Source organism: Centruroides vittatus, unplaced genomic scaffold (genome assembly GCF_030686945.1).
Source record: "Centruroides vittatus isolate TY-2023 unplaced genomic scaffold, ASM3068694v2 contig_371, whole genome shotgun sequence".
Classification (NCBI taxonomy): Eukaryota; Metazoa; Arthropoda; class Arachnida; order Scorpiones; family Buthidae; genus Centruroides; species Centruroides vittatus.
In genome coordinates, this window is record NW_027122194.1 from 472,519 (window position 1) to 486,833 (window position 14,315).

Sequence of the window (14,315 nt, forward strand, 5' to 3'; positions counted from 1 at the left end):
CAAACCCGCTTTATATATCTCTAGGGTCTCCAGCGTTCTGAGTTGGTCCGTGTGTTGTGACATTCTGATTATACGGGCGTTTTGGAGGTCGGCAGTGATTCCCTGCTGTGTGGCATACGTTGCCAGTGTGGTAGATAGTTTATTGTTGGCAATGTCGTACCTGTGCTCTTGGAGTCGCTGATGGAGGGAGCGTTTGGTCGAACCCACGTAGATTTGTCATCCCACAGGGGAACCTCATATACGCCCGGTGCATGTTTCATGTCCAAATTGTCCTTCCCATTTCGCAGTAAGCTGTATACTGACCGCAGTCTCCTGTAAGTTATTTTATTTCGGGTGCTGGATGCGATTTCTCTGTATATCGCATCTAAAGTTTTAGAAATTGACTTTATTGAAAAAAAATGCATTTAGACTTCTCTAGAATGTGTTTTCAAAGTATGGTACTATACACACATTTCTGGGGATACTTGGGAGGTATTGTAGATGATATGTGAAATATATTCACATATATCAAATGTTTAAAAAGCACTTGTGACAATAGACTGTCCACTAGCTTTTTCATCAAAATTAGACAAATCTGGATCACAATAGCTCAGAAGTGTATTTAAAATTCTTAGTTTATATCATATATAGAAATGTATTAATTCTACTTTTCATTAAAAAGTGTTAATTGACCCTGATTATAATTTGAATTTCATTATTCTCAATAGAATTCAGCATAGTGACAGTTAGGCATATCTTATTCTGGACCTTTTTTTTTTTTTGGACCTCTTTGGATTCAGTTCTAAACAAACTGCAGAATTTACCAGCAAAGTTGCATTTTTAATATTATGTAACTATTGGTATTAAAATACTTAATAGATTCTGTCTAATTAGTCAAAATTAAGATTTATAATCATGTAAATTCTTTTACAGTTATTTTGAAAGTTTGAAAATGTAACTAGTTTATTTAAAGTTAACCAATATTTACCAGTCATTTGAACAAATCTTATTTTCAAAATTCTGAACCATACATTAATAGAAGAATTAAATAGGTTTCTAATGCAAAAACCTGTTTGATTCTTTCTGTTTTGATTTTCAAGAACTTTAGGAAAAGGATTTTTCCATAGAAAAAGCATTACATTTTTAACAGTATCTGCAGAAGATAATATAAATAACCAAAGATGTTACAATCAGCCTTAAATTACATAAAACTAAATTTAATAAGAAACAATTTATATAAAGTAAGCTATTTACTACAAAAAAAAAAACTAGTTATGAACATTTGCTTTAAAGCACAAATACAATTATTTTGATTTTAAATAAAGATTAAATTTCTTTACTATAATTTCTTGGTTCCAAATATCCACTTTCATTGTTGCAATTTTTAGATTAATCTCAAGAAAGTTAAGAAAAAGAAAAGTTAATTTAGAATTCATTCATAAAGATTATATTTTTATGATTGACTCACCTTTTTCCTTCAGCTGCTGGTTGGAGCACATACTTATCAAAGTAGAGACGCACCATTCTTTCTCTTTCATCTCTGCCTGGCAATTCAAATTCTACCATTTCATCAATTCTGTCATTGATTGCCCAGTCAAACTGTTCTGGTATATTACTAGCTAAAACTAACATAAATCTATGGAAAAAATTATGTTCTTTATAAGTAAATTAAAAGTTCCTGTATAATAATCAAATTGTAAAAATAATTTACACTTACATATAGAATTATATTAATAACCAAATGAACTAATCAATCTAGAACTTGTATTATGTAATTCAGACTAAAGGTTATGTTGACATTGTGAATTAAATTTGATATTAGATTTGATCTCTAATCTGTAATTGACAACTAGTGCTTTCAGCTTGAATGAAGATTTCCTTTAGTCCGTCTTTAGACTGGAAAAGGACTGTTCCTCATCGTGTTCAGTGTCAGTTTACATATGATAAACACTTGCAAGTCCAAAGCTATTAAATTTAATTAATTAAACTATTCTGGGAGATGATACAGAGTGGGACTGGAACCTGCAACTTCTGCTATCATGCAGATGCATTAACTAACAGTTGCAGGTTTCCTGTCACTTGGTAATTGCAAAATGTAAAAAAAAGGAATGATTTTATATAATATTTCATCACAGTAATGATTATTTTAATTTAAAATTAAAATCTCATCATTTTTTTATTTAGCAATTAATTGGATAAATAGGATGTCTCCTAAAAAGTGATCCAGGCTCAGAAATTCCTGTTAGGCTTGTGTGTGTTAATTTCACCACCTCATTTTGCAGGGTATTCACGTAGTCATTGTCAATGCCTTGGCATTCTATGGATAAAATATGCTCCTGCAGTTTTGAGACCTTTCTAACAGCACAATCACTCTGCTTTTATCTGTTTTAAAGAGTGTAACTTGATTATCATATAGTCATTGCCTGCTTTCTTTGATGCTTCTCTGCATATCTATGTTTCTTCTATATCATGTTTGTTATGGTATTAAAGAGCATTGATCGTCTGAAGAATTCTTTGTGTTCATCTTTAACACCAGTTAGAACCAGAAACTGGAAAGAAAAATGCTATGGGCATTTTATGCAATACATAGTGCCAGATTTCAGCACTTGTTTTAGAGCCTGAGGTGGGTTGATATTGTCCCAGCTTACTATAGATATATCTAAGGCAATCCTATCCATACAAAGCTGTTGGCAAAAAAATCCTGAAGCCATGCTTTTGTGCATTAAAATCATTCCATCTCCAAGATCAATCTCCACAAAATCCCTGATCTACTCCACCTCCTGTGTTACATCTCATTTTTTAAGTTCAATGGTAAGACTTAACCTGCAAAAAGAGAGGTGTACTAATGGGCAGCCTTGTCAGGGATAGAGAAAAGAACCCTGCTTTTATGCTTTAAGCTTTATAGAGGCTCTTTCCTCCAGCATACTAGACATAAATAGGTACCACCAACAACAGCTTCTAAACTTAGTGCATATCATGTTATTCATCGTATATATGTGCAGAAATGAGGAAGACTGATATTTGCAGGCCTCTGTAAGCTAGCTAATTGGACAATTGAACAAAGGGTTTTTGACAAGTTCCTTCAGTGCATAAGAACTAACATGAGGTATGTCACTAACATCTTTATCATATGGAAAACCAAGCCAGATATAGAACATTTCATGCAGAAATTTATTAACAACTGTGGTCTAATTCTGGCATTCGATCAGTCCAGTAACACAAGTGTCCATTTCTTAGATCTTGATTTAAAACTTACAAGCAAATGCATAGTCAAAGAGTCTTCTGTAAGCCCACACATCATGCTGCTCTTATTCCAGCTAACTCATGTGATCCCTGAAGATATAAAATTGCAGCCTTCAATGAACTCATACATAGAGCATACACACACCATTCTCATTTGAAAGACAGACAAATGTAATTGGATCATATTAAGGAAATTGCTGTAAACCATGGACACAAGGCTAGCCTGATTTCTATATTATCTCAAGCTTTAGAAGAAAAAATGGTGCAGCAACCAGATTGTAAAGAAAATCTGATTGCTGTGCCATTCCATAGAGCTTAGGTTCATAACCTCTATGAACCTAAGCTCCATGACTTCTGTGCAAGGATAGTTATGAACTTAAAATGCAAAGCTGCTTATATATAATGTTCAATAATCTTTAAGCTATGATACACATCTGGGAAGTTTTTCAAAAATAATTTTGAAATATCTTGAAAATTATTTAAATCACTGGAAATTAGACTTAATATGAAAATTATCACCTTTAATTTTATCGTTCTTTTTTAATTTGAGTTCTAACTGAAGATGACCGTTGAAAACGATCGAAAACGTTTTTATTTTTGTTAAAACATTTGTGCTGGACAATTAAAGGTGATAATTTTCAAATTATTTAAATCATTATTGTGCTGCGTGATTCAAACTTTTCACAAGTTTTAGAATGCCTACAACAGGATATAGTAGCTTCTTAAAATTGGATATCTGTTATCAGTATAACACTACAAATGCCTTCAAAAATCCAGTAAAATATTTAACTGAACAATGAGAAATGTATACACTGACAAATATTTTTGATCCCAATTGGATCTTCTTCAGGTAAAATATGTTCTAACTATGGAATGCTTAAAAGAACAAGATAAATAATAAGTTTTAAATTTTTGTAACTCAAATAAAGTGTATTACTGTATTATACAAATAATGATATTTATACTAATATAATTTATATTAGTAAGATATACAAGAAAGAAAATTAATAAAATATGTGAAAATTCACAAATGATAAGATTGTTTATTTGCAAATTAAGCTGTAACAGAATTACTTATTTTAAAAAAGTGCCACACACACACAATAGACTTTTTCTTCTTTGAAGTTTATGTACAGTACATGCCTTTAATTTCAGACTTGAATTTCAAGTGCTTCTAGGATTCTGAAGTAGTTGGTATACTGGGAATGCCCGATTATGATGGCTTTATTGAGATCCATGTGTACATCATTTTCTGAGGCATTAACATATTTTTCTTTAAAATAGTTTACATATATTTAATATGACAATCTTCTCATAATATTCTTCAATTTAAAAGTATTTATTAGCCACCCTGTAAATATAAGGCAACTTGATAATAATTATTTGCCTTATTCCTTCTATATTCTTCTTTCTTGTGTTTGTTAGTAACAAAAATTATATTAATCTAAATATTGTAGTTTGTATAATAATACATTTTATTTGAAAGTTGGGATTGAAATATCTTGAAAATTATTTAATTGGAACACTGAAAAAGCTTTAGAGGTCAATCCAGAACAAATGGTATGAAATGCTTAATGAGGGCATATATATATGCCCTCATTATATCATTATATATATATATATATGCTTAATGTTCATCAACATATATATTTTTCATTGTTCAACTAAAGGTATTTGTGGTGTTATAGTAGACCAGGATATTCAATGACTTAAAACATATAGATGCTCAGTGGAATTGTAATTCTCTCTTGTTATTTCACCTGAAAAGGGTCTCTGAATGAAGCAAAAAATGTTTGTGGTTGAAAACTCAATATGCTGGAAGTTGTGGTAAGTGTAAATTAGTATGTAGTTCCAGTTTCTATGATGTTTCTATAAAAAAATTGTTACATCAGCAACTATTTATGCATTCATAGAACGTAGTCCTCCAAACTTTAATAGATGAGGGCTATTTCCAAAATCAACCTTCAATTGGCTGGTAAAAATAAAATGGTTGTTGTAGCAAAATGCCTCGTTGCATATAGAATTAGTAAACGTTTATACCACTAAACACTATCATCGTCCATTTTTTCTTCATTTGTGCATGAACAGCTATTGGGTAAGCATGGACAACCAGCCATGCCACTTCAACCAGCTATGAGATCTGTGGTGTGCTATGTTTTCCGCAAGGACACAGCAGTGCCAAGATTCCTCACTGTTTGTCATATCTACGGTGATAATATTGTGAGGGATAGGCACACAGATATATATTACAAGTGGGAGACAAGGACAATACTCAATTGTGATTGACAAACTGATTTAAAAAGTTGACCAAGTCATGAATGAAAAATGTCATGTTACAATTTCAGAACTTTCTGGTGAATTTCCTCAAATTTTAAGGACTACTCTGTTTTGTGTTGACACTGAGAGATTGGGTTACCACAAGTTTTGGAACTGGTGAATACCAAAACAAGAATACAGAGATGAAAGAATAGTTGAAATTGGATGTACTGTGCATTCATTTTCCAAACAAACAAAAAATTTCAAACAATCACTATCAAACCAAAAAAATGATGGCTACAATCTTCTGAATCTTCTCTAATGTTCATCAACATATATATTTTTCATTGTTCAACTAAAGGTATTTTTGGGAATTTTGTTGATGTCTGGGACAACAATAAAGTCAGAGGTTTATTGTGCACCACTGAAAAAGCTTTAGCCATCAATCCAGAACAAATGGTATGAAATGCTCGATGAGGGCATTGTTCTTCTCCACAACAATTGTGACCATAAACTGCAGTTTGCACAAAGGCTTTTATACAAGCAGTTCAACTGGAACTTTCTGTTCACATCCTTCACTTGGCATCTCTTCATCAACAAGATGATCTGCTATATACCAAGCAGTTTCAAACAAACGACAAGTTCACAAATAGAGTCAGCAACTGGCACCACCACTCTCTGATGATGGATTGCAAAAGCTGGTTCTGCAATACAACTGATTGATTTTGGCTGGCAACTAAATGGAAATATGATGTAGATATGTAATTAATTTTGTGTAATATAATTTTTTCTTTTCCGACTTTTTTGGTGATGATGTTTTTATCTCTAAACTAGCAGGTTGACAATCTAACATTTAAAATTAGATAAGATTTAATATAAACTTACTTATGTGATTGGTCTCCAGTTCTATAAAGAAAGGCATTAAGAGCAGATCTAAGATCTTCACTAATTACTTCCTGTAAAGAAACTTGTAAACATAAGCCATATACTTTTATTTGTAATCATTTTTAAATTGAATATATATCATAAAATAAACTTGACTTTTATAATTAGAAAAAATAATAAATTATAATTAATACAAAATGGAAATAAACACTCCATTCACTCCATTCACAAATTAAGATGCATTTTCTTCAGATAATATCTAAAAATAGAGAGACAGATTTGACATAATACAGTCAAACTTGTATGTGACGGCACTGGTTATAACAACAAAATATTGACAGTCTCTAGCTGGACTGTCAATATTTTGGCAATGACTGGCCTATACTTTAATATATTCAACCTTGATATAATGATATCAAAACTCAGTTATAACAACAAAATTTTCCACATTTTTCAACATTTAGATTGATGTTTTGGCCTACTTTTAAGGAAAGAATTTATAAGTATATTGTATTTTTCATTTAGCTTCTTGTTTGGATTTGTATTAAAATGTTATTTCAGCAACCTAACAGCACTGTTAAGTTGCTGAAATCACATTTTAGTACATTGTATGTTATCAATTTTTTAGTATTAGTTTAGTTTCAGTAGAAAAAGCTTTTGGTTAAAAAATACTTAGGCTCAGTCCTGCTAATCAGTAATCATGTTGCTGTGAAAGCTAATACCTTCATCTACAAAACTAAAAATTCTTTTAATTTTGAATAGTTTTTCAACTGTGAAAGGTATTCAAAAGAGAGAAACCAAGAATATTTTGATAATTTGAAAATTATACTATTGAAATTTCTACATAAGATATTTAATTAATCAGTATTTTAATATCCAAGTGTTTTATTTCATTGGCAAGTACAACTAATGAATCTTTTCAGGACTAAAAATACACGGTAACAAGAATAAGTCTATTTACTTAATAAAAAGAATGGATTGTTAATGAATCATTGACAAGGTCACGTTAACAAAAAGGGGCTCTTGAACTTTATAAAACATCCAAATGTCCAACCTAGTAATGCATGTTGCCTGACCAAGATATGTGAAACAATCTGTATCTGTCAAATCTGATTTTCTACATAATGTAAGAACTTTGAATTATACATTTAAAAATTATACATACCGAACTTCGTTTTCTAAGGAATGCATCAGATTCATCAACAAATAATAGTAGTCTAGAAAAATTAAACAAAAAATGTTAACAGTAAGCTTTGGTTTTATTTTTACAAAAAATATAAACAAAATCATAATTAACTCTTAATTGACATGTATAATTTTCTATTGCCAATTATGAATTGTAAAGAAAGAAAATTAATGAATAAACAACACAAAAACTAGATAACATAAAAAAATAACCAAAACTCCAGCATAAAACAATAATTTACAGAGGAGAGCAAATGTTTTTAATAGCATTAAGCTACCATCATCCGGTTAAATAAGAAGAATTCAGAAAAACATTGAAAAAATTTGAATGTTGAAGTTTAAAAGGAGGATACACCATCAAATTGGATATGAATATTAAGTTATCATCATATGGAAATTATTGAACATCCCATATATATCTCCAGGCTTGTTAGATTGGCACCATATCATGTCCATTCAAACAATACTTAAAAAGAACATATAAAATTAATAAAAAAATTTATAACACAACCACATTGGCAACCTGGCCACAAAACATCAGATCCAAGAACAGAGATAGAGCACGACTTCCACATTCAACCAATAGCATAAGTCCCTCATACGCCTTGAGAAGTTAGAGATTTATGTCTTTAATAAGAAACAATACAACCACAACTGCCATAAATGATCAGACTAAAGTTGGATATAATGATTATAAATTAGAAATGAATTTGGTATTAGAGTGTGGCATTAGTCACCATCCCGTATTAGAATTAATAATTATAATATTTAATTAATTAATTTAGATTAAACTGGAAGAAAAGAATTGGCCCAAAGCGGGACTCGAACCCACAACTCTTGCTTATATCCCAATTTAGCCCAATCATTTACAGCAGTTGTGGGTGTATATTTGCTTAATATCAGGTTTCGATTGGTGTGTATATTTAATAAGAAAAAGAGGACCATAAACTACAAGGTTAGCAACACACTCCTGCAAGCCTGATGATATCTATGGGAGATCCAGTAATTTCCATACAATGACAACGTAACATCAATATTCAATAAAACAGTGTGTATCTTCTCTTTAAACTTCAACATTCAAATTTTTGAGATTTTCTTTTACTAAACTCTTCTTATTTAACCTGATGATAGTATCTTAATGCTATCAAAAATGTTTGTTTTTCTCAGTAAATTATCATTTTAATGCTGAAGAAAATTAATGATCATTAAATTTTATGCAATAAATTGCAGAATCATTTTCAATGCATTGCCAAATTAAAATTTGCAATATTTAGTATAATTTAATAAAAAAAATTTAAATGTAAAGTTTACTGTATGTTATATATTTTACAATTACTGTTCACATGATTTTAATAGAATATAACTATAGCTCAATAGCCTAATATATCTAAAAACTGGATTGTTTTTGGGCTAAAATTACACTAATTAATAATTAATTAAATTATAAAAGTTGACTAAAAACAGATTACACAAAATAATAACTAAGATTAATAATTAGAAATTAATTTTGACTTAAATTGAATAATTTAGAAAATCGTAGATCGATTGAGAGAGAAGGATACAAGTTGTAACTTTTGTTTGCTATGCAGGTATGTTAGTAATTGTATTACCTAAATTTCCATTCAATATTTGTTTCCAGAACTATTTTAATTTAGATTCTATAATTGTACAGATTAATTGTCATTAATAATTAAGCTAATTGTTACCCCAACTCTAATCCAATAGTAATCTGAATTTTAGATGTTTGATCTCTTGTCCATAATGTCATAACTATCCATTTAATTAGTTCATAGAGAATTCACATGAATCAAAGTTTAATTTCCCATAGGTTCAGTGTCATAAACTTAAGTAATGTTCCAGAAATACAATTTGAATTATATATTATTACACAGAAATGACCAAGAAAACATATGGCACTTTGTACAATCATAATAGAAAATTTATACCAGATTTATAAGCAAGAGGTCTTACAGTGAATATGATAAAGTGAGAGTTCTACTATAAAATGATGATAGATATTTTTTATAGGAACAATTGAAAATTGGTCTTTTTTTAACTCTTCTCCTGAGGGCATTAAGAGAACCTTTTTAGCAAGCCCATTATGAGTTTTGTCAGGCCCACAATGGAATGGATGGGTGATGAGTGGTGGGGCCCAACATATGCAGATTGGATTGCTACCTGAAAAATTCATGGGTTTTTGAACCCATCCAGATTCAATCCCAAGTCTCTCAGAGCAGTAGGCTGCAACCTTAACTGCTCAGTCCTAAATCATGTACTGTACACATCATATACTATTAATCACATACTTTTCATATATAACCCATATTTTAGGAATTTAACTGGATATAAAACAAATGAAAGTTCAAGTATTTTTGTTGATTATAATGTTGACATCTTCAACAATTTAGTCTTGAAGAACAACAGTTAAAGAATTCAAAAATTCTAATGCTAAAGTATAAAGTTTCTAACTTTTAATGTATGAAACATTATCTAATAAACAAATTAAAAGATAAATATCTAATAAAGGAAATTTTTATTTATTTGGGGCTTTCAAAGTCATAATTTTGTTTTAAAGGCTTACTCTATGATTTTTAAACATTAGTGATTTAAATATTATCAGTTTTGGAAAATGAAACAAAGTCTATTTTATTTTATTTTGAGACAAAGAAAAGAAAAAATTTTCTTTCATTCTCCTATATTAGAATAGATATTATAACATTTTCAGTACAAATGAAAGGCTGAACACAACTGTGGGCTAATCTTGTGCTCAGCCTTTACAGTACAATATCTGTCTAAAAACGACAATATTTATACTGTAAAGGTGGTGTATGGTAGTTTTTTACATTTTGCCATTATATTTATTTTGCTTCTACAATACTTAATTGAAAACTTCTGCTGCACTCAGCCTTTTAAATGTAAATGACATAACAATAAATTCATCCATATAGCAAACTGTTATTCCACATTTTCAATTTGATACAATATTAAAATAAGTCATTGTCAACCAAAAACATTTATCATTTTAAGCTTCTGAAAGTTTGTATTAGTTAGTTCCTTCTAATAATTGACATACATAATTTTGGTCAAACAGGACACTAATACAAATAATTTTAGAAACAAACATAAATTTAATTCTTCCAAAATATTTTTAAAGAATCAAAAATAACCACAAAGTTTGAAAATGTAAAGTATTCAGTTTTATTAACAGTAATATCTTTTTATGAAATTTGATTGTCTTTGGTTAATGAAAAATTTATAAATTATAAAAACAGATATTGTCTTCTGTATCTAGAAGAATTATTTTAAAATTTTACATTATTATACACTTACCCCCGCCTACTACTAGAAGCCCAGTCAAACATTTTGTGGATTGCAGTCACTCCTTCTCGTCCCATTGGTGCAACGTCACCACCGCTCATAACTGCAAAATCCATCCCTGAATGTATTGCTAAGCGCTAAAAATTGTCATCATTTAACAGAAAAATGTAAATATTTTACATAAAAAGTAATTAAAATTATCTGTTAAATTACAGTATACAAAATTAATAAATAAAATATCAAATTTTCTAAATTAGTCCTTCAAACATATAAAAACAATAAGACAGTTTATTACTGACTTTTGCAAATAATGTTTTCCCTGTACCCGGTGGTCCATACATCAATACATTTCGATACATTCCCTTATTTTTCTTTGTGTTCCTGGTTGCAATAGCAATATCTCTTAGTCGTTCTTCTATGGTTGGCTTAATAAGAATACAAAGACAAAGTTTATAAAATTATTAATATATCATTTTTATAACTTTAAAATAATGTAAAATACAGATATACTAATGTATATATATAGTATAGTATATATAAATAAACAAATAAATAAATATTTCCTTTATAAGAAACACAAGATAACAATTGCCCAATTATTATTTAAGAAAAAGAAAAACAGCAACAATATTGGTATTGAGAAACCAGGTAAGAATTCCAACTTTAAACACAGATAAGAATGCCAAAATAATAATAATCATCATGCTTATTCTAATAAATTTTAATATTAACAAGTCTAAAATTATTAATCAAAGATTTGTTTGTAGTAATAAATATAAAAATAAATGACATAAGTAAATAAATTTAGTATGAGAAATAAACATATTTGTTTCAAGCTGACAGACAGGATTTTATTCTGTTCACCTTCAATTTCACAAATTATTTCAGGAATAACATAACAAATCTGCTTGTTCCACAAAGTTTGATTTTAACTCGAGAAAATTAACATTCAGGCGTTAAACTATGAACAAATATCACTATAATTACTAGCGCTTTCGACAAAACTATTTTCGTCTTCGTCCGGTAGATAATAACGGTTAAAATCCTTTTTCGAACCAAAAAATTTTTTGAAATGAACAAACCGCTTTAGAACTTTGGAACAAGACCAACGATGGAACTGAGCGAGAAGAAATTTAAACATGTGCGCATGGTGACGCAGCGCATGTGCTATAAAATACTGAGACGTGGAGCTAGAGGTGTTGCCTTAATCTGTTATATAAGTTGACCCACATAACAGGCAAATCAAGCATGGGTGTGTTGCACGGATTTAGTGCAGCGGTAAAAAAGGCCTCCCAAATAAACACGATGCTCCTGTTATTACAATGCCTGAGCATCACCACCTGGTCCCACAGCGGGGTATATAGGTGCTGATTTGCCTGTTATGTGGGTCAACTTATATAACAGATTAAGGCAACACCTCTAGCTCCACGTCTCAGTATTTTATAGCGCATGCGCTGCGTCACCACAAGCGCATGTTTAAACTTCTTCTCGCTCAGTTCCATCGTTGGTCTTGTTCCAAAGTTCTAAAGTCGGTTTGTTCATTTCAAAAAATTTTTTGGTTCGAAAAAGGATTTTAACCGTTATTATCTACCCGACAAAGATGAAAATAGTTTCGTCGAAAGCGCTAGTAATTATCACGATATTTGTACATAGTTTAACGCCTGAATGTTAATTTTCTCGTCTCTTGCCTATTCAGTGATCGGCGTGAAGTCCACCATCCTTACAATTTTAACTCTTTCCACCCTGTAGTCATAGTTATAGAACATGTGTGGAAAAAAGACCAAGTCTTCTGTTATTAAGTGCATTAATTGTATCGGGCTAAACATCTAAAAATCAATGTTCAAAATGTTTCCCACAAAGCCACGGACCCAGAATGTCCCGTATACTTAAAAGTTAAATCAAAACTGATTGAAAACATGGACTATGGAGAGGCTACATACCAAGAAGCATATTAAGATTGTTCAATTTCATGTCAACCACTCTAAGGCTGTCACAGGAAATCTGACAAAATACTTAATAGATAATGAGATAGACATTGCTCTATTACAGGATCCCTACATACGCTATACCAAAACTGTTGGCTTTCCTAGGAGCTTCAAGATTATCTCTGCAGATGTCCCCAATCCCCTAGCTTGCATTATTATATGCAACCCAAATATCCCCATCTTGCAGCTAACCAGCTATGTAATGAGTACTGCACTGTAATATCTATTACTTTGGATACTTTTCTGTTCATTTCTTCAGTTTATTGCTATCCCAACTTACTTCTGAATGAAGTCATTTCTTTTTTAAAGGAAACCTATGAACCAATTGATAAAAATAAGCTGCTGATTGGTGTTGACTCTAATACAAAAAACTCACTTTGGCATGATATCACAGAAAATAACAGAGGTACCCTTTTTGAACAATTCTTAGAAAATCAAAATGTTACTGTTATAAATGAACCAAGTGATACAATTTATGATTCTATCCTGGAAAAAAGTTGAATTGATTTAACCATCACTGGCTCCTCACTGGCTAAAAAGATCACAGGTTGGTCTCTGGTAAAATAGATGCTATCTGATCACAAAGCCATCTCCTTTTGCATTGAACAACATCACAGAGTTTGCCTTACAAAAAGTAACTCCTTCAACCTAAAAAAGGCAAACTGGCAAATGTTTTATGGTCTAATTCAAGAAGAACTGAATAATTTAACTATACTAACTTATCTTAACACTGATCAAGAAATTGATAAATGGGTGTCAAAGCTAAATAACATTCTGATAAGTGGAGCAGAAAAAGCCATTCCCGGGAAAGTCCATCTAAAGAGGACAGTGCCCTGGTGGATCTCAGCATTAACATCTCTGAGAAAACAGGTCAATTCTCTTAGGTGCAAATTTCAAAGGCAGAAAAATCCTCAATTGAGAGTCAATCAAGAAACTGACTACAGGTCAGCAAAAAAGAAATATATTAGAGAAATGGAGTCAACAAAGCTAAAATCCTGGCAGAACTATTGCAATACAAAGGGAAATCTTGATCCACAGAAAAAGGATTACAGGATTTTAAACAGGAACAACACGAATCTTACACTTCTCACACCAACAGATAACACCCATCAAAGTTATGATATCAAATCTGCTTTATCAGTCCTGGCTGCACAACTTTTTCCTGGAGATAATACTACAGATGAATTCCCTGAACATAAATCTATCAGAAAAAACTGTCAATGTGTGTGTTCAGCACCGAATGAAATAGATTATTATTTCTCCACTTTCGAACTCAAGAAAGCTATTTTCTCCTTGGGACCTCATAAGGCTCCAGGAGACAATGAGATCTATGCCAAAATGCTACAGGTGTGTTTCAACCTCCTGGAGCCACTTCTACTGTCTTACTTTCCTGATCAGTGGAAAATTGCCAATGTCATCCATAGCAAAAAGCCAAAGACTGACAATACCAACCCCTCCAAACAG

At 30.9% G+C, this 14,315-nt stretch overlaps 1 protein-coding gene across 1 annotated transcript in view; it reads right to left on the reverse strand.

The window, feature by feature from the left end:
- The window catches only part of bor (ATPase family AAA domain containing bor), a 37,400-nt gene that overhangs the window by 5,264 nt on the left and 17,821 nt on the right, over positions 1 to 14,315 (reverse strand). Inside the window, exons 8-12 of the mRNA XM_067270420.1 lie at positions 11,166 to 11,291; positions 10,879 to 11,003; positions 7,529 to 7,580; positions 6,364 to 6,434; positions 1,448 to 1,615 (exon numbers count right to left, since the gene is read on the reverse strand). Of these exons, the coding sequence (XP_067126521.1) occupies positions 1,448 to 1,615; positions 6,364 to 6,434; positions 7,529 to 7,580; positions 10,879 to 11,003; positions 11,166 to 11,291 (542 nt within the window). The remainder of the gene's footprint in view (positions 1 to 1,447; positions 1,616 to 6,363; positions 6,435 to 7,528; positions 7,581 to 10,878; positions 11,004 to 11,165; positions 11,292 to 14,315) is intronic.